This window comes from Penicillium verhagenii (genome assembly GCF_028828195.1).
Source record: "Penicillium verhagenii strain IBT 33310 chromosome Unknown utg000002l_segment0_segment0, whole genome shotgun sequence".
Taxonomy (NCBI): domain Eukaryota; kingdom Fungi; phylum Ascomycota; class Eurotiomycetes; order Eurotiales; family Aspergillaceae; genus Penicillium; species Penicillium verhagenii.
The window spans coordinates 3,433,979-3,453,574 of NW_026643166.1; the positions used below are offsets into that span (position 1 = coordinate 3,433,979).

Consider the following 19,596-nt stretch of genomic DNA (forward strand, 5'->3'; position numbering starts at 1 on the left):
TTATTATAGGTCAAAGGAACAACTGTAATGACTCCAGAGTCAAGTAGTAGTTCTACTTCAGAGCAAAGGGAGAGGGCTATTAGGTATGTATTTGATTAGTAGATTTCTCGATCAAGCGAAAGCAAGTATGTGTACTAGAGAAATTGCTTACTAGTACTATGGCGGCCGATACTAGTCACGTGACGCACGATTTTTTCAAATATGACCGCTGAGTCATCCTGAGCATCATGTGACCAGCCCAATCATGTGATCTGCTCTAGATAAGGAGCTTATTAGTCTTATCTATTACTTTAAGTAGGGGGCTGTATTTATACCTAGACCTACGGCGGCCGATACCCGCCACCCTTGTGCCATAACTCAATCTCAACTCTCAGACCGGCAGAAGGAAATTACGCGTAATTCCAAATTCATATTTGTTATATTCCTCTAATCTCAAACTTCTAAGTCTGCTCAGACTACTACGCGCTCGCTTAATTCTATTTTATATTCTGATTTGCATAGTAAAAAGTATGTTTTAAGCAGGCCTTATATTTACTTGGAATGAATGATTGAATTGTAGTCTAAATAATAGCCTCTCCGCAACTACGGGGCCGATAACCGCCACTCTACTGCCATAACCCAATTTCAATCTCTAACTTCACCGCCCTGTTTCCTGCCTATCTTGTATTTATCATATATATAGGAATATCTTAAGGGATTTGATCTAAATACGGGTCACTTTTAGAATAGACTTGGGAATAGACTTGGGAATAGACTTGAGAATAGACTTGAGAATAGACTTGAGAGTAGACTTGAGAAGGGACTTGAGAATGGATTGATTATAGAGTTTAAGGATTCCGTATATAATACGGCGCTGTATATAATGGAGTTCAAAAACAAAAATGAATTTGGAATTACTCATAATTTACTTTCTGCCGGTCGGAAAGTTGAGATTGAGTTATGGCACAGGGGTGGCGGGTATCGGCCGCTGCACCTAGTAGACCTGCTAATTTATTGATATATAGGAGTAACTTTTGTTCCTATTTCCCCACCAAAAATTTTTGTACTGTAAGAAGAATATGCTCTCACTACTAGTACGCTTCGCTCCGTTCAAGCGACTAGCTCACCATTGTCACTCCAAATTTTCTTCTTCATCACCCATCTCCGTGCAGCTCTTTGCGACCTCCTCACCATTTTATCCCCCACGAATCCGCGGAAATGACTGCCCGGTCACGTTGCCGCAATATGAAAATTTACAATGACGATGGCACTCTGATTGGAGGGGTTCGACAGAATGGGTCGATCACAACCCAAAATTTTTTTGACATGGTTTCTATCCTAGTAGGCCAGTCCAGAGTCATGATCGCACGCGCCGCGGACCCGAATAAGATCCCCCTCGTCCCTAGCAGCCAGCAACTGCCTGTCGATGACTATGTCATCACCTCCACCACCAGACGTAAGTTCACCCAGAAAGTAAAGCAAGTTCAGGGGGTGATAAAAAGTCCACTAGTGACATTGCCCATCCAGGAAAGAAAACCCCATCGGTGAATTAACCCATGCATTTTCGTAAGCCATGTTTGGTGTACCAATACATCCTTATGGAAAAAATTCATATTTGTTCATCATCTGTCAGAAGTCATTGATTTGGAATCCAACTGCGAAATTGATACTTAAATGGGTAAGAATCCCATGCTAAGCGTACAGCTTATCCAAAGAGGGCGGTTTCGTATCCAAGGACGTGAAACTGCAATGGCCTTTTGCACGAACCATAGCGCGAGGTGAGGTTTTGGTATCACAAAGAGATTCCTCAAGCTGGTAGACCCAATATCAAGCCATTTGTGCTTTGTATGAGACTGATCTATCTCCTCACGAGTTGGTGCAACCAGAGTTTGCATCGCGTAACTAATTACTAGCGCCCAGAGCGACTTCACTCAGAATGTTGATCATCAGACTCAGCGCAGTTTCCCACCGATTGATTGGAGTGCAACTCCCTCGGTAGACTAAAGCAGTTGGTGTAAAGCCATCATTCTCAGTGTATAGCTTTGAGAATCTAACGGCGAGGCCGATAAAAAACAAATTCACTACCAGCACCCCAGCGGTTGCTAGAGCACGATAATAAACACCATGTATCCGAGGCGTTTTCTTGGACTCCTCTGCCCTCTTTAGGGTCATGGCTACGCTTTCATCTCCCTCTAACTTGCCATCTTCCAGCATGATGTAGCGCAAGGGCTTAGTTAAAGCCCGGGGTGATCGGCTTCGTCAGCCCTCAACAAACGAAAGCTAGGCGGCTGAAAAAGCTTTCAATTTTGCAAGAATAATCTGAAGAGGATTTCTAGAACAAGAGTGAACGTAGATGGGCAGTTAGGAGGGTGAAAGTGAACGCTATCAGGTATTTCGACTCTCAATGGTGCGGGGAACATACCGTTGACGGCCCATGCACACGCTATAATTTGGCCCCCAATGTTCAAAAATATGTGCAATTTATCATTTGAACCATCAAAGCAAAGGCTAGCGCGTACATTGGGTGGTGCTACAAGAAGACCCCGCTCTCCTGCATGCATTTGGGAGAAAAACGCTGCCCAAGGGGATCAGTTTTATGAACCCTTCCTGGCTCTAAGCGTCGCTAGTTTAACCAGGTGTGACCTATCTTGTTGTTACATCCATACGGCTTAAAAAGCGACTGCGTATTTCGAGGTGACTGTGATAAAAGGGCTAAGGGAGGCAAATTTAGATGGGGCCAGAGAAACTGATGGTATTTACTCATTTTCAAAAGATGATTGCGATGGTCAGGAACTAATTAACTTGTCCGTATTTAGTTAAGTTGCGGCCAAAAAGCCCCGATGGTTATTTGCAGGTCTTGGCAGTTTTCACCTGACAGTGAGAAAGTCTAACTTCGGACTGGCTGACTCATCAATAACCGATTCGCAAAGCTGGCGTCAGACCCGTGGAGCCGGACAGCAAGAGGCACTCAGACTCATTCCTTCCAGGGAGTGCATTGGGGACTCGGAGCGGACGAGAACCACCAAGGACGTAGGATAGCGGGGCTTGGTGATCCAGATCAATAGCAAAAGTGCCTCAAATGCAGCAACATGCAGGGAGAACGGGCGCGAGGAAAAAGAAATTGCGATATAGGTTGCAGGGAACTGCTATATACAACCACGCACAGGCACTCAGAGATCGGTAGCGATAAACTAAAAGTGTTAAGGCTAAACCTAACGAGGTAATTCGCAGTCCCCCTCCGATATGGTGTAGTGGCTAACATCGTCGTCTCTCACACGACAGCCGGGGGTTCGATTCCCCCTATCGGAGTTTCTTTTTGTTTTTTCCCCCATGAACTCATAAAAGTTTGATAGTTATATTATATCCGTTTTTCTTTTTTTCACCTTTGGTTAATTCACAGTCACCGCCATTAATAACCAACATCCAAACTTGGCAAATGTCTAATTGACGGCCTCAGGGGTAATCTCGGCCTGCGTCCTTGTTATCGCCCGCCATTCAGTAGTATGCAACATAATTGTTGGAGATCCAGTCATGTGACTTGTCCCAAATTGCCAATGAATTCTTAATCGTGGCGCGGATGGTCAGAATCTCTTTTCTGTCCATAAACGGCCCTGTTATATCCACTACATAGATCCCACTTGTCAACCGGTAGCATGTCGACTGGTGTACAAGTCCAGGAGGGACCTTTGAGACGCCGTTCACGCGATGGTCTGTATGCGTCTTTATTATAAGTCCTGTGCCCGCCCCACTTCTCTAGACTCTGATTAAAGCGTACTCCCCAGGCTGCTTCACTTGCAAGACTCGAAAAGTTCGATGCGCAAAAAATGCTGCAGAACCGGAAACTGAAGTTGACCAGTCTAATTCAACAAGATGTGCAACATGCGTGAGACTTGGGCTTGAGTGTCGATGGCAGCCCCCAGCACCTGGAGAGCACTACATTCCTCCACCCAAGAGAAGGCGGACGGTTGGCCGACCACCAAAAAGCGTAACCCCGAAAAATCCTACACGGACAGCTTCAACTCATAATATAGATCATTTGGGAAATCCAATCAGCTCGAATTTAGATCAATCCATGGACGCTTCACTACAAAATGTTGAAGATCTGGACCTCAGTTTCGATTTTGACATTGAACTTGACCCCTTCGGTTTCAATATTTCCGGCGAAGGGCTAGACTTCATACCTATTTCTCATGCTGAATTAATGTTGAACTCTCACCGTGCAGAAATGACTGGTTTGAGTTTCATGGGAAATACCGACATCAGAATCGAGGCACAGCCAGAATCTGAGACGTCGATTACAATTGACAATCAAAACTCCCGTTTGATTCAGCATTATCTGGATGTAATGAAAGGGTATGCCAAACTTGACGATTTCCCCCACAAAGCCAGCAATTTATTTGTGTCTGCTTTCTCCAAATCGCTTCAATTTCCGCCTCTCTTCTATGCCATTCTGGCCTTTTCCGCTTCCCACCTCAGCGTTGAAGATGACTCTTATTCCAATCAAGCTGCAAACTACAATAAATTGGCTGAGTCTTCATTTCAAACTCATATTCAAGGAGATTATACAGAGGTTGAAGCCTTACTGTCTGCTCTGGTTGTTCGCATCAAAACAGTGCATATGATGGGAGGTGAGATTGAAACTTTCCACAGTCTCATGCAGGTAGCCGCCGATGTCGTGTCATCACAAAGAGGCGCACAGGCTTTAGAGGATCCTTCGAGTTTGTCAAGACGAATTATCATCCGCCTTGCCATCTTAGATGCGCGATCCACTTGTTTCGGGCTTGGCGGCGGCGTGCTTGTCAAGCGTTTGTACGCATTGCCATCTTGCTCATTTATTTTCGAACGGGAACCACATGATGCACCCCGCACCACCCTTCTCAATTTACTCCAAGCCGATCTTTTCAAAGTCAGAATTGCAAGCTTAGATGCACGGCTACATGATCATTCAAAAAGTGTCGGTGCCCAGCCACCGGTAGGTGTCATAGAAATCAATGATCTTTACGAAGAGATTTGCCACGAGATTGAGGTTTTCAAAAAACGAATGGTTGCCTTAGGTGACGACTTGACAAGCTTCAACTTTTCGGGAGATAAAACAATTGACTCGGCCTCTTATGACCGACTGATCGTCTTATCTGCACTACATTCCGGACTTCTTTATCTCGTCATGATTGTTGTGAGTTCTGCCCGACATACTTACACTTCTGTTCTGACTTGTCACTTAATAGCCTTTCCCTTTGGTCGACTGTGGAGAATCAGTCTCAACAATTCTCTTCAACCAACTGAAGGTCTCACACGACCCCTCACGCCGAAGCTCACCAGGGTCGCTCATGCCTGCATCACTATTTCTCGCTGGAGTGCATAACACCGACCCAATCAAAAGTGACTGGATATTGGGTCTACTCGAGAAGGGTAAAAAATGGGGACCGTATATTGGGAAAACCCGCTTGCTTCTCGAATCTGTGCTTCAAACTCAAGCTACTGGGATCAAAGTCGTTTTGCGTGATGTCATGGACCGGGTTACTGGTAGATTTGTGATCTAGCATTCCACCAGGCTCGTGTGTTTCCCCAAATCTAAGTGCTAAAGATACACAGAAGCCCCATATTATTACCTTGACCATCCTGAAATTGCAATTTGAAAGTTTAACTCCTCGGATTGTCCTCGCAGACTCGGATTCAAATTTCATCTTAGCCGGTATTGAACCGAGTCAACCGACTGTGAACCGAGTCACGACTCACGACTCACCCGACATAGTCGGTTGACTCGCGTCGGTATGTCACGTGGTATCCCCATCTATTATAAGACAGCCTCACTTCGTTCAGCTATAACTATAGTATATCCACCGTTTGATGTTCTAAGACAAGTCTCAATATTTGAATGATACATATTTACTGGTTTCGCATTCTGATTGGTGAAAGCAAGATCAAGATTTTGCTCGAAGTCAACTGGTTGCTACAAACAAGAAATCTAGCAATGGCGATCGAAAGCCTCCCCATTGAGGCCTTATGTGTCGGAAAGCCAACGACCACTCTTTTGCCCGAGACTGAAGCTTCAAAAGCTGTGATTCTCGAGCCATATCACGTTGATCTGCTACCAGTATATGGCTATACCACCGGAGAATATTTGATCTCCGGTGAAGCTGCTGGCCAATCTTACTGCACCAGGCTACTACTTCGTTCACCCGCGGAGCCGACCAAATTTTCCGGTCTTGTCGTCGAAGAACCATCTCACCTGTGGGGCGGTACCAGCATATGGCGCCATGTTAATCGTTGGATCATGCGTAATGGTGAGTCTGATAGAATTTAGCGATAGTTCTTAGCTGATTATTTGAAGGACACGCATGGCTTGAGGTCGATTCCCAGGCACCTTCCGCAATTGCGAAGGTTAAGAACATTGATCCCACTCGCTACCAAGACATGCACTTTATTCCGAGCTTACTTGCGGATGAATTTGCCGCGAATGTCCCATTTGTGACTGACACATCCAAGGAAACTCTGTACGAAAAGTACTGCGCATTTAAAGCAAAATGGTGGCCTGCTACTTCGCAATGTCCGGAAATTCTGGCCGCTGCTTCATATGCTCTGAGATCTGGAGAACTGGGGGTTAAAGCCCAGAGTGTTATTCTGACTGGGCTTTCACAGACCAGTGGCGTGACCAGACGATTCATCACACACTCTTCTCATTTACGACTTCCTGAGGGTTCTCTCCCTTTCGAGGGATTCATTCCTTGTCAGTCTGGTGGACCCCCACTTCCTGATCTTGCCCCCGCGAAGGTTATTGAACTTCTTGGGGAATCAGAGTTCCAATCTGTCCGATTCCCCTGTGGTGTCAGTGGACAACTCAAAGACACAATACACCGACGCCCCGACAGTGACTCATTACGCATATATGAAGTAGCTGGAATGGCCCATCGAGAATCACGATATTCTTCGGCTTCAGATATAAAGTGGTTGGCAGGTGTTGATTTGCATGGCGCAAAGTGGAGCTCTTTTCCCAACTCGTTTATCTACCACGCTGTCTTTGAAGCTATGGAGAAATGGATCACACGCTCAATCAACCCTCCTCCAAGTGCTCTCCTCCAGACCGTTGGATCAAGCGATAATATTTTGCGCGACGACCACGGAAACGCGCTTGGAGGAGTCCGGACTCTTCATACAGAGGTTCCTTTGAGTCGACTTGTTGCAGCCACTCCGAAGGGACGTCCAAGCTGGTACTGTGGTATGTTATGGTATCCCACACTTACTTTGAATGAACTCTGATCTTGCCACACTCCAGGATCCGAATGGCCTTTTAGCCATGACAAGATTTTGGCAATTTATGGCTCGGTTAGAGAGTATCGGCACCGTGCGGGAGAGGCCATTCAACGACAAATTGAGAGCGGCTTCTTGTTACCAGAGGATGCGGAAGTTTTGCGCCGGGAAACTGTTGAGCACCTTATTGCATAATAGGAAGAGGATTGTACTCAATCCTGCAGTTTTTTTTTTTTCTTTTTTTCTTTTTCTATTCTGTTCTTTTTTCTTTTGTCATTACGCTGACTTTCGTGGCGAGTTGTCAATTTGAAACTTGAAGCCTATTGAATGCAATCGTATCAATTTTCTAAGGCTAGAAGTTATGGGTAAAATCTCTGTTGAAAGAAGGGCAAAGAGCACCTTCTTTCAAATGTTCCTAAATTAACATAGAACGGACTCAACGGAGTAAAATAACTCAAATTGCTTCATTTCTAGCCTCATCATGTCAAAACTGGCATCCTTATCAATAATCAGGTGCCATGGTCTAGTGGTATGACGAATCATTGTGGTAAACACATTCGAATCTGATTTAGCCCCGGTTCGATTCCGGGTGGCGCCAATTCCTTTTTGCACTTCCATTTTTATCTTGGCCTCATCTACTTTCAAATGTTGCACATGTTGGCCCAGCGCAGGCAGGCCATTTAAAATCATATTCATATTCACTCATCAAATAAATCAAAATGAAGTTGTTTATATCTCATGGGACATCATCCCCGGGAACGTGAATTCTCCAAAGTCTGCCAACAAAAAGTCCTCTACAGGGGTTACGAGGGATTCTCCAGAAAACGGAAATGAACCTGGAGCTGAATGTACCTGGCTGCCAAGACTCTGTTGGTACCCCATCGTATCAGTCGACAATGCAAGAGCAGGAAATATTTCTTCTCCGTTCCTCTGTAACGAAGCAACACATTCATGCAGCTTCCGCGTAAGACCAGGAGTCATTCGACATATGGGATGTTGCTGTACACTGGGCGTATTCTGGAACAATCCTAGTACTTTGCGAATCAATTCAAAGTCCTGAGTAGGTGATATGGAAAGTTGTCTGTGGTAGTTCTTTGTAACCTCCAACAAAAAGTGACCCGCAAAAGCAATCATAATGTGGAAATAATGTGGCATTCCAACGAGGCTTTTTTGAATGTTTTCTTCATGAAGAATCATTTCGAAGATTGCAACGGCTGCTTCGTGGGCCATGCTGGCCGCAGTCAAAAAATGTGGAGGAATCACCTCCCCGTTGAGACCCTTGAAGACCTGATGCCCGAGATAGAGCTTTCCAAAATGATAATGTAGCTGTAGACCTCTTTTGGGGAAATCCCCGATATAGGGATCGGGCTTGAAAATGGCAACAAATTTGTTGAACCAGCGATCCAGTTGGCGTGAGTAATGGATGATCTGATTAGACAAAGATTGTGGTACGCGTGACTCATGGTCTGAGCCTAGTAAGTCCCGGACTTGGCTCATGATAACGAGAAGAGCGACCTGTGAGATGAGTCGTATATCGGAGTCGGTGGTATCTTCGCGAGCCAAAAAGGTTTCCCAGCTCAATGCAATCTCCTTATCGCTGCGTAGAAGAGGGTCCCGATTGTGGAGGATCGAAAGGTGTTGGTCGGATATGAAAATCAAGTACCACAGTCTGACACGATCTTTGACTGCGTTGGTATCGTTATGAATGGGTATCGGTGAATTGGGTTTATGGCTAGGCGTTGGTCGGAAGGCTGCTGGATTTTCGAGATGGTTGAAACTACGATGTAGTCGCATATCCGCCGCGCGGCGAATAGCATCACTAGAAAAAATTCTCGAGGCATCCGAGAGCCAAAACGAGCTGATGCATAATGCCCGAACATGTTCAAGGTCGTGTTTCTCAAAAAGCGACCGCGACATAAGGCGTCGGAACTCGCGATTACATGTTTCATACAGCGATTGGGCTTGTGAATCTTGCAATGCTGACACTGTACAGACTGCTGCAAATAATAACGGCGAGGTGGTTCTCATCTGTTGAAGATTGTGGTATCCACTGCATATTCCATACAGATAGGGGTCCAATCGAGTGTAGTATCGCTCGACGAGCGTCTCCGCTACGCTCAAACTTATGATACCTTTGGTGACAAGGTCTTGCGGGATATGCTGCCTCTGGCGTGTCACACTTGGTGGAGTGTTGGTAGATGACCCAGGACTTCCAAGTTTGGCTATGTCCAAGTATGTGTCGATGGGTGCTTGAACACCAGAGGGCGTATCAGGGGGAGATATTTCGCAGCCGTCAAGATCTTCCCCATCACCCTCCAGTTCATCATTCAGGTCAATTTTGCTTTCATTCTGCAGTGCATCACCAGTTGAGATAAGCGGTTTCGGCAGGGGTAAGTTTAGTTGTTGACAGATGCTACCCAGAACTTCGTGAATACCGCAGATATCAGTCTGGAGGTGCTCTGTGTTTCTATTGCTTTATATTAATATTGAATGAAAGATTTAGAAGGAACAATCAGACATACTTCACCTCTTCTACCAATGATTGTAGGCTCTTGTTCAAAACACATGACAAATCTCGTCGACGACATCGAGTACAGGGTGGCCCATTGGTCATGTCACATTTGATCTACGCGGTCAGAATTTGTCCAATCAAAACAAACAGCAACCCATTGACGTAAAACATACCTTCTGCTTCCTACAAGCTCCACATGCTGTAATCTTGCGGGTAATCCCCGGTAAAACATCTAATACCCCCGGGTCTTTGGCATCAGGGAGTTCGACAGAGGAAGAATTCGCATCCGGCATGGCGTCCGGCGCTTCATCGGCCCAAACCCGCTTTCGCTTTGTCATGATATGTTTGCGACGAGGGCTGCAGTAACAATAACTCGAATTTATTGTGACGAGGATCAGAACCCTAGCACCGGTGAGTCCTCCGAGGGGGTTTATCTACCAGCGAGAGGGGAAAACCAGAGTCCCACCGTGACGAAATCCACATAATTCTATTCGCCAAGCACGTATCCTTTGACCAAAAGTTCAAAACCTCGGTGCTGACAAAAATGGTATAGATCGGCCTGTGTGGCCATAGCTTCCCCACACCATTCGCAGGGCTGATTGGCAATTTGGGCCCTGCGCGAGCTCCCCCGCATTTGTGGAAAAGAGTCCGACGCGGAAATCTCGGAGAGTGGCCGACGTGGCTTGACATGGGCAACATTATTGCGAATCATCCAAAGCCTATAAGGTGACAGACATTATGGTGCTATTACACGCATGATCATTTGAACAGACACGCTGCGAAGTGAAAACTAACGCGAATTTCATTAACCGACATCATGGGATCCACCGTGGCTGCGAAATCAAAGAGCCTCCCACCAGGGATTTACCCACCAGTCATCTCCCTTTACAAGGCAAACTCTCGTCAAGAAGTTGATCTAGATGCCTCGTATAAGTTTTTTACATACTTGATCCGTGGCGGAGTTAATGGCCTTGTACTGGCGGGGACCAATGCAGAGGCTGTTCTTCTCTCCCCAGAAGAGCGCAAGGAGCTTGTCAGAGTCGCGAAAAAAGCTGCTTCGGACCTTGGTAAACCTGAGCTGCCAGTGGTTGCGGGAATCAGCGGGCAATCAACAAATGAGTCGATTCGCCTCGCAGAGGACGCATTGAGTGCTGGTGCCGATTTTGGGTTATTGCTTCCCCCCAACTACTGGGCTAAGGCTGTCACAAATGAGGTTCTCTTGAGTTTCTACCGAGATGTTGCGGATGCAACAGAGCTCCCAATTGTGGTTTACAGTGTGAGTCGTAAGATATGTTTCCAGACCCGAATACAATGTTAACCAAGGCTTCAGTTCCCTGCTATGTGCAACGGCGTCGACATGAATTCCGATACGCTATCCGAACTCGCCAAACATCCGAATATTGTTGCTGTGAAATTGACCTGTGGAAATGCTGGAAAGGTGACAAGACTTACCCAAGAGTACGATCACCAACAATTTGGGGTTTACGCTGGGTCTTCAGACTGGCTCATTCCTTGCTTGGTCGGTGGTGGTAGTGGGTGTGTGACTGGAATTGCCAACGTTTTCCCAAAGTCCGTGGCAAGACTTTACGCCCTGTGGAATGCCGGAGATATTAAAGAAGCCAGGAAGTTGCAAGGGCTGATAGCGCAGGCGGAAAAAGCATGCAAGGAAGGAATCGCAGCAACTAAATATGCTGCCTTCTATTTCGCTGGAGCAGCCGCTGGGTTAAATGACCCAAAGGCCTTCTGGCCTCGAAGGCCGTATGCCCCTTGCAGTGCAGAGAAGGCTGCATGGGTGGAGAAAGTGATGTTGCATTTGGTGGAGTTGGAACAGAGCCTCCCCGATGCTGTGTAAGTCTGGATGTTCCACTAGAGTTAGCCATATATTTCATAATGACCCACGGATTTGTCAACTAAGTCGGCCTTTCTCATTTTTCATGTAGAGCTTTCGCGTGCCATGCAAGGCATATCGGGAATAGAATAATGCCAGGAAAAATATGCGCCGCATAGTTATCCCAAGCTGAGGCCCGAGACCCAAGGCGAGTAGGAAGGAAATGCCGGATACGGAAGACCTATAATGAAGATATACCTCCGTCAGCAAATTTCTGATGAGTTTTCCACTCATCCTGACGATGCAAAGGGGGCAAGTGAATAAGGGGGCGTTGACCCTAACTTAAAATAAGAATAAACGCGTGTGGGTCAAGACGTCCCGGACCTGAAGGGCAAGCAACCTGGACTTTACCGTCCAGCTGAAGCGGCAACACCAGCGATGCTGTGAAGGAGTTTGGAGAAATCGCTAGACTTCTCACCTAAAGATTACAAAGAGACGAATAGAGGTCGCGTGCTGTGTGAAGTATAGTAGAAGAAGTAGTAAGATGGAAGGAAAAGGAAAAAGATGAGTGAGGAGGAAGGAAGAGAGAAAAAATAAAGAAGTGAAAGGAAAAATTGATAGTATAGAAACCGCGGAAGAGAGAAGAGGAGAAAGAAAAGGACGAATTGAAGGGAAGGGAAGGGAAGAGTAAATAATTTCTACCTAAGATCGGAGCGTGATGAACTACTTTTCCCAATTAGGAAATAGGAGACTATTTCTATTGATGGGTTGGAAGGCGGTTGAGAGCATGACTCAATTCATGTCTGATTGTGAGTTCAAACACTAAATCTTGATGGCGATATCCATAAAGAATATTAGAAATCATAGAGTCTATATACGCTTTCACAAGAAAAAGTCTTCTCCTATTCTAATGTACTTGATACGTTGTCTCCAGAACGTAAAAGCAATATTAATCGTGCCATCCTTTTGAATCAAGATGCTAGGATACGATAGCTCGCGATTCAGTTTCTTTTCACTGTTGTTGGTCAGGCAGTAACCATCACCCCGTTCGAGCGTCTTCCACTTCCAGTTTGCCCCATTATCGTCACTCCAGGCAACAGACAGTGGCGCGCGGGGAGCACCCCAAAATGCTTCCTTGCCATGTTTGCTCGTCTGGTTAGCACGTGTATCTGTGCCATCGTTGATATCGTCATAAAGTCCGTCGCGTCGACCAAGAGCATCCTTCTTCGAAGAATGATTGTATACAAGCACAATACGACCAGATGGGAGTACATCAAAGCAGATTCCCGCGTTAGGATTGGGAAGAATGGTGGCTTCTGGCTCACTCCAATCCAATCCATCGGTAGATTTTGACAGATACACATTATCTGCCCAGCGGCTTCGAAACAATCCAAGGTACGACCCATTCCTCAGCTGCTGAATGTTCATGTGAACGCACCCATAGCTGTTTGGTACATCCCTTTCCGTCCATGAATGTCCTTCATCCTTGGAGACACGTATACTTGATATGTCATCGCTCCCGAGCCACCGTTCACCTGGCTCAACACGACATTTGAAGATAGGGACCACCCAAGCCCCGTTTTTGAGTATGACGATCGGCTGTCGGATGAAGGTTCCAGGCTCACCAAACAAAATGCTTGGATCTGACCAAGTGCGTGTATTATCGAAAGAAATCAATTGTTTTACAACAGCGGAGTCTTGATTTCCGGAATCTTGAGATGTGTATAGTAGTCGAATTTCTCCAGTAGAAGGAACGCGAAACAGAAGAGGATTTTGCTCGCTGCGCGTGTGGTCCTTCGTCATCTTCACTGCCGTGGTCCAAGTATTTTCTCCCGCGGGGAGTCGAGACATGTATATGCAGATGTCCGGTTGGCCCTCTATGCTGCCACCGAACCAAGCGCACAGCAGATCACCATCTGGGAGGAGGAGGAGGTTTGAAGCATGGCATTGTGCTGTGAGTGCAGGAATATAGGCTTCGGCGTACGAGTAGATTCGATCTGGCGAGGATTGAAAGGTGGGGTTGAAATTGGGGGTCTCTGTTGTGGCCATATTGACGCGTTTTCTCTTGTGAGTTCAGCTTAGAATGAATGTAAAGAGTAACTCCTGAAATCAAGGCTACAAGGGGTTTTCAACATCCCTTATCAGTGCTTATCTTAACCTTGGAATCAGTTCCCTGCGTAACCTGGAGTCCTGGACTAACCAAGTGCCCAGGTGCCGGCAAGAGCTGAAATGTCGGGTTGGTAGCCGACTCACACGAGTTTGGTCATATATCGGAGAACAAACCGATACCAGAACTTTACCCCACTTCCCCACGGGGTCTGCAGATCAAAGCTGGGGAATGTATGGCTCTGCAGGAATAGTCCACTCAGTGGGGCCCTGAGTCTCCGGTATTGATAACCTGCACAGGAGCACCTGGACAGTGATTATATATTCAGTGACCAAGGAGCCCTGGAGACTTGCAGCAACATTGAAGTGACAGACTTTGGGTCATTTCAAAGAAGAGTGCTGAGGTCACCTCGGCACATTGAAGCAACAAATCCATATCCACTTCGTGCATGTGCTTTGTGTCTGCCTATCGCAATGGCGGGAGGAACAAGTATCTGGGTCAGTAACGAGGCCAAGACCGATCCAAAGGCCATCTTCAATCTTCGCCTTCTTTATCTTCTTGTTGCCGTTTCATGGGGCGGAGCTTTCTATGGATTTGACACGGGAAATATCGGTGGAATTCTCACTCTTCCATCTTTTGAAAATGCTTTTGGGTTAAGTAACCTCACTGCAACTGAAATGGATAACCGGAAGGTAGGTGGCCCCAAAACTGCTGCAACGTCCGGAACAAATCACTGACAAAGCCACATCATGTGTATAGGGGACTATCGCATCAATGCTCGCGGCAGGTGGATCTGTGGGGGCACTACTTGCAGCCCCAACATCAGACTATTTTGGTAGAAAGTGGTCGGTCTTTGGTTGGGGATTGATTTTCGTCATAGGGGCCGCGATGCAGATGATTGCGGACTACAAAGTGCTTCTAGGGGGTAGGTTCGTTGCCGGCATGGGTGTTGGCGCTTCATCAATGCTGACACCCCAATTTTTGGCTGAAAATTCCCCAAAATCTGTTCGAGGATCAATGACCGCCACGTATAACTTGATGATTGTTTTTTGCCTAATGTTAGCTTTCTTTATCAACTACGGCGTCTCGAAGTGGTCATTCCCGGGCATCGAGTATGATAACAGTCAATGGCGAACAGCGATGGGCATTCAGATTATTCCAGGTGCACTGATGTGCCTCATGATTCCATTCGTGCCCGAAACTCCGCGTTGGCTAATAAATCATGGAAGAGAAAAGGAAGGCTTGGCGAATATCTGCAAGCTGAGAAAATTGCCTGCGGACCACGAGTATGTGCAAACTGAATACCGTGAGATCGAAGCCCAGGTGAAGCATGAGCAGGAATGTTTTGCTGGGCACAGCTATTGGGTGATTCTTAAAGATATTTTTACCTCAAGAAACAATTTTCAACGTTTCTTCTTAGCTGCGATGCTTTTTTTGTTCCATAAGTTCACGGGTACGGATTCTTTAAACGTGAGTTCTGTCGCATTGATTACTTGGAGGATAGTATTTGCTGAACTGCCACCACAGTATTATGCGCCTGAGATATTTGCCATGATCGGTGTCAGTGGAAATTCCGCGACTTTGTTGGACACAGGCATCTATGGTGTTGTCAAAACAGTCACGTCCCTTTTCTACGTGGTTTATCTGGTTGACCGTGTGGGGCGTCGAGTTCCTCTACTTGTTGGCGCAACAATGCAAGCTACTGCAATGTTATATCTTGCCATATACCTTCGGTTCGCTGGCACAACGGAGGAGTCTACTGGAGGAGGAACCCCGGCTGGTGGAATTGTGGGACTCATCTGTATTTACATTTATGCATTTGGATGGTCATTTGGGCATTCGGTGGCATGCTACGTCGTTGCTGCTGAGATCTTCCCCACAAGAATCGTAAGTCCAAACTGTCATTGAATTGGCGAAACTTGAAATCAGCTAATTCTACATAGCGGTCATTCTGCATGGCCATATGTTTCTTTATCAACTGGATCGTTGATTTTGGCATTACCCGTGCTACGCCCAACATGATCACTGAGATGGGCTGGGGGGTATTTTTGTTGTATGCCATGTTGACTTATCTTGGCGTGGTTTTCATTTATTTCTGCTTGCCAGAGATGAAAGGTCGGTCCATTGAGAGTATGGACAATCTATTTGACCGGCCACTGTGGACAATGTGGCGCCATGCATACCCCACAGAGGAAGAAAAAGTCCGCTCAGATGTCCGAGATGAGACTGTGATGGGAAAGTTACAGGATGACGATGATGCTAAGAGAGAGCATGTGGAGCATGTTGAAACCGCTTGAGATAATTTTTACGGGGGGTGTTCGGCAGACGCTATGTAGCTTGTTTTCTTTTCAATTCATGTTGATTTTCTCAAAATCGGTGTTGCTCCGATGGGACCAGAGCTTTAGATCTCGGCGGCTTTCTCTCCGACTCAACTCCCCGCGGTCGAAGTTTACCATTCTGAGTATTACTATATACTCACCACATAAAGAACATGAATATTATTTCCTTGATCATCTGAAAGATCTTTTACAGGACAAAACTAACGCCATGGAAAGAGGTATTCAAGACAAGACGTTCACGTTGAACACTGGAGCAAAGATTCCTGCCATCGGATTCGGCACTTGGAAAGCTGGCCCAGGTGAAGCAGCAGCAGCTGTACAAGCCGCGTTTGAAGCCGGATATAGGCACTTTGTAAGCTAAAGAATTTATGCCTCCCCTTCTAATGTTACAGACGCTTATTGTTGATTTAGGATTGCGCGCCTTTATGTCAGGAGTCTTTACCAAACAATTCCCCTTGATTGATCGGAAGCTAATAATTCATGTAGACGGAAACGAAGCAGAAATCGGTCAGGTCTTCAAATCAATCGAAATTCCTCGCAATGAATACTTTGTGACTACCAAGCTGTACGTGCTTTTCCTTTCTCGTTGAAACTCGCTTCGGTAACTAATTCATACCCGCCATAAGTTGGTCCTCCGACCACCGTCGTATTACCTCAGCGCTCCAGAAATCCATCGATGATCTTTGCTTGGATTATGTTGATCTATATCTCATGCACTGGCCCGTTACTCTGCCCGCCTCTACTCCAGAGACGTACGGAAAAGAAGACCGTACAGCCCATGACCCCGACTGGGACTTCAACGATACATGGAGAGAGATGGAGAAATTACTGAGCACGGGGAAGGTACGAGCAATTGGACTTGCAAACTTCTCCACTGTCAATTTGCAGAAGTTGCTTCTGTCCTGCAAAGTGACTCCAGCGGTTAATCAGACGGAGATCCAACCACTTTTGCCCCAGAAGAAGTTGAATACCTTCTGTGTGGAGCATAATATTCACCAGACTGCCTTTGGACCGCTAGGAGGAAGTGGGAGTACCTTGCATGAAGATCCCTTGGTGAAACGCATTGCGGATAAGAGAGGTTGTAGTTCGGGCAATGTGTTGTTGAGCTGGGGTGTTAAGAAGGGGTGGAGTGTGATCCCGAAGAGTACAAATTCTGCTAGAATCGTGAGCAACTTGCAGAGCTGCTTTAGCATGGACGAGGAGGAGACTTCTCAGATAGATGGTTTGGCTCAGACACTTGGAGAGAAGCGATTCAATCGTCCAAACTGGGGGACTGTTATCTTCCACGACGATGAGGTGGAAAATGCACAGTAATCTTTGTATAATTACCTAGAAAGAGGAGAAAAAGAAGACAAGAAAAGACAATATACGAAAAGAAAAAAAAAACATCAATTGATTAAGGCAAATACATTTTCTTCGCTATAGACCTCGATTTGAACCATCCAATGTTGATAGTTCAAGGCAAGACAAATCCTTTTATAACTTGGCCTAACTAAGCCTTTACATCAATTTTAGGGGTATCTTCTTTCTTCCCAAGTCTCTTCTGTCGCCATTTTATCCCATGAGTCATCATAATCCAGAAGCAAGGTGATGCTGCAAGCGCAATTAAAGCCAGTGTTGTATAGGCCCACCCTGAACCCATAGCCTGACTCATTGGGCTGATCGCAGCAGATGCCGCAGCGCCAAGTTCACATCGAAATAAGTTATTTGCTGCTGTAGCAGAGGCAGACTTGCCCGGCCATATGTCCACCATCAATGCATTCAAAACCTGCGATGTGCCATTTAAAGCCCACCCGCAGATAAATAACAGGATAACAGGGGCTGCGACGTTCACTTTCCGTCCTAGCACCCATCCGTAGGCGATGACTGTTACCAGACTTGTGTAGTACAGCGGTAGCGCAACCTGCAGTCGGACTTTCTCAATGTTGAAGTTTCGAAGGTCTTGTCGTACATTTTTTAACACTGGGAGTCCAGCCCTCTTGGCATGGCGACGAAAATTCCAGTCGACGATGCGGCCTGTCGTAAAAGCGGATACAATTCCACCTGCACCGATGGGTAGATACATCAATCCTGTTTGGATATTGTTGAAGTGGTAAACTTCGTGGAAAGAAGTCGTTGCTCCAGTCATGACAGCATAGAAACAAGCAAACATCAATCCTGTCGTTAGTAAGATCAACGACGTTTCCAGGTCAAAGCAGACTTTCAAAGTCGGCCAAGGTGAAGGGATGCGCAGGCGGTAATTTTGGCGAACCTCAGCAACCTTTTCAGGATCCGGATTGACACCTTTCCTAACGCGCCGCCTTTGTCGGATAATATCAGTCAAAGACGTGTTCAAATTGGGCGGCGGGACTGATCCATCTCCAACGACTTTGCGGCACGTTTCCGGCAAGAACAATGCAAGACCGACAAAGTACACGCCGCCGAGAATTAGGAGAAACCAGAAGATCCAATGCCAGTCCAAGTACTGGCTGATCAGTCCACCAACTACGGGAGATAGTGATGGACCCAGCATGCTTCCGAGGGACGCAAAAGCGATGTAGCTGCCTCGCTCCGAAGATGTGATCATGTCTGCTACTAGTCCATTGGCAAGTGCCACGGTACCACTGCTGCCAGCACTTTGCAGCATTCTGAGCACAAGTAAGGCCGGGTAGCTATTTTGAAGACCGAGGCCAAGGTTGGCTGCTAAATAAATCGTGAAGCAGATTATGTAGGCGGGGCGTCTTCCTGCTGAGTCGGAGAAGCCGGCGATAAACATTGGCGCAGCTCCCTGCAAGATCTAATCGCCAACAATAAATCAGCCTTCATTATCCAGTTTGACAGCTCCAAGGGTGTCCTTTTCTCACCATGTAGGTTGTGACGGTGATATTGATCTTCGAAGTTGATACATTGAGAGCTGATGCGATAGTGTCGAGTGCCGGGAAATAGATGGCTGACGATAAAGGCGAAAAGAAGGCAGCAAGAGAGCCAACAGCAACCATCGCCCTCTTCTCATTGATGGTGAATGCAGAGTATTTCTCATGGTCGAGTTCAATATTTTGCGTAAGCTGATTTTCTAGGTCTTGACTTGGTTGTTGCTTTTCAAGTTCAATGGAGTCGGTGGGGTTGGTCGGACTTGGGTCTGGATCGTCTGTTACAGGCATTGCCGACAACGCTGGAAGGCTGTTGGGCAAATGATTGATAATGCCACCTTTTGTTGCCATAATTTTCAAGTTCAGTCAAAAATGATGGGATTTCAAATGCTCTGAGACGGTCCTGCATTTTATATGATTTGATGGCGTGAAGAAAAAAAGTAAGCTGAAGGCGTAAACGGGATGGCAAGATGCCGTTAACGGGCCGGGACCGGGATACAACAGCCCACGGTGGACCACTACCAAGTTACTAACTAGGGGGACCAGCTCAAATCAATTTTTAATTTTATTGAAGGAAAGCGATACTGGTTTCAACATCCCCTGCCAGGCACCCGGATATACCGAGCTCTTGATGGGGTGGTCTTCAGTGGACGAGAAAGACAGAGGGACGAGAGAAGGCGGGGATACGAAAGACGGGGGCGATGAGTGGTTGTAAGCATTAAGAATAATTCAGG

At 46.4% G+C, this 19,596-nt stretch overlaps 10 protein-coding genes across 10 annotated transcripts; 6 read left to right on the forward strand and 4 right to left on the reverse strand.

Annotated features, from left to right (window-relative positions):
- Positions 1–1,197: 1,197 nt before the first annotated feature.
- N7466_001256 (uncharacterized protein) lies at positions 1,198–1,653 on the forward strand (the record flags this gene model as incomplete). The annotated part of the gene is made up of 2 exons (XM_057160654.1): positions 1,198–1,435; positions 1,613–1,653. The coding sequence occupies 2 exons, from the start codon at positions 1,198–1,200 to the stop codon at positions 1,651–1,653; spliced, it is 279 nt and encodes a 92-aa protein (XP_057026902.1).
- Positions 1,654–1,881: 228 nt separating this feature from the next.
- Positions 1,882–2,193, reverse strand: N7466_001257 (uncharacterized protein; the record flags this gene model as incomplete). The annotated part of the gene is made up of 1 exon (XM_057160655.1): positions 1,882–2,193. One exon carries the CDS (start codon positions 2,191–2,193, stop codon positions 1,882–1,884), a length of 312 nt encoding a protein of 103 aa, XP_057026903.1.
- A 1,858-nt stretch (positions 2,194–4,051) lies between these two features.
- On the forward strand, positions 4,052–5,341 carry N7466_001258 (uncharacterized protein; the record flags this gene model as incomplete). Its single annotated transcript, XM_057160656.1, has 1 exon — positions 4,052–5,341. One exon carries the CDS (start codon positions 4,052–4,054, stop codon positions 5,339–5,341), a length of 1,290 nt encoding a protein of 429 aa, XP_057026904.1.
- Positions 5,342–5,950: 609 nt separating this feature from the next.
- N7466_001259 (signal peptide-containing protein) lies at positions 5,951–7,422 on the forward strand (the record flags this gene model as incomplete). Its single annotated transcript, XM_057160657.1, has 3 exons — positions 5,951–6,263; positions 6,311–7,195; positions 7,253–7,422. 3 exons carry the CDS (start codon positions 5,951–5,953, stop codon positions 7,420–7,422), a joined length of 1,368 nt encoding a protein of 455 aa, XP_057026905.1.
- Positions 7,423–7,956: 534 nt separating this feature from the next.
- On the reverse strand, positions 7,957–10,077 carry N7466_001260 (uncharacterized protein; the record flags this gene model as incomplete). Its single annotated transcript, XM_057160658.1, has 3 exons — positions 7,957–9,694; positions 9,750–9,853; positions 9,913–10,077. 3 exons carry the CDS (start codon positions 10,075–10,077, stop codon positions 7,957–7,959), a joined length of 2,007 nt encoding a protein of 668 aa, XP_057026906.1.
- Positions 10,078–10,556: 479 nt separating this feature from the next.
- Positions 10,557–11,591, forward strand: N7466_001261 (dihydrodipicolinate synthase family protein; the record flags this gene model as incomplete). Its single annotated transcript, XM_057160659.1, has 2 exons — positions 10,557–11,015; positions 11,070–11,591. 2 exons carry the CDS (start codon positions 10,557–10,559, stop codon positions 11,589–11,591), a joined length of 981 nt encoding a protein of 326 aa, XP_057026907.1.
- An 858-nt stretch (positions 11,592–12,449) lies between these two features.
- Positions 12,450–13,616, reverse strand: N7466_001262 (sialidase family protein; the record flags this gene model as incomplete). Its single annotated transcript, XM_057160660.1, has 1 exon — positions 12,450–13,616. One exon carries the CDS (start codon positions 13,614–13,616, stop codon positions 12,450–12,452), a length of 1,167 nt encoding a protein of 388 aa, XP_057026908.1.
- A 531-nt stretch (positions 13,617–14,147) lies between these two features.
- On the forward strand, positions 14,148–15,971 carry N7466_001263 (uncharacterized protein; the record flags this gene model as incomplete). The annotated part of the gene is made up of 4 exons (XM_057160661.1): positions 14,148–14,366; positions 14,434–15,144; positions 15,202–15,561; positions 15,618–15,971. 4 exons carry the CDS (start codon positions 14,148–14,150, stop codon positions 15,969–15,971), a joined length of 1,644 nt encoding a protein of 547 aa, XP_057026909.1.
- A 250-nt stretch (positions 15,972–16,221) lies between these two features.
- N7466_001264 (uncharacterized protein) lies at positions 16,222–17,327 on the forward strand (the record flags this gene model as incomplete). The annotated part of the gene is made up of 3 exons (XM_057160662.1): positions 16,222–16,365; positions 16,484–16,578; positions 16,640–17,327. 3 exons carry the CDS (start codon positions 16,222–16,224, stop codon positions 17,325–17,327), a joined length of 927 nt encoding a protein of 308 aa, XP_057026910.1.
- A 178-nt stretch (positions 17,328–17,505) lies between these two features.
- N7466_001265 (MFS transporter) lies at positions 17,506–19,153 on the reverse strand (the record flags this gene model as incomplete). Its single annotated transcript, XM_057160663.1, has 2 exons — positions 17,506–18,789; positions 18,857–19,153. The coding sequence occupies 2 exons, from the start codon at positions 19,151–19,153 to the stop codon at positions 17,506–17,508; spliced, it is 1,581 nt and encodes a 526-aa protein (XP_057026911.1).
- Positions 19,154–19,596: the final 443 nt, after the last annotated feature.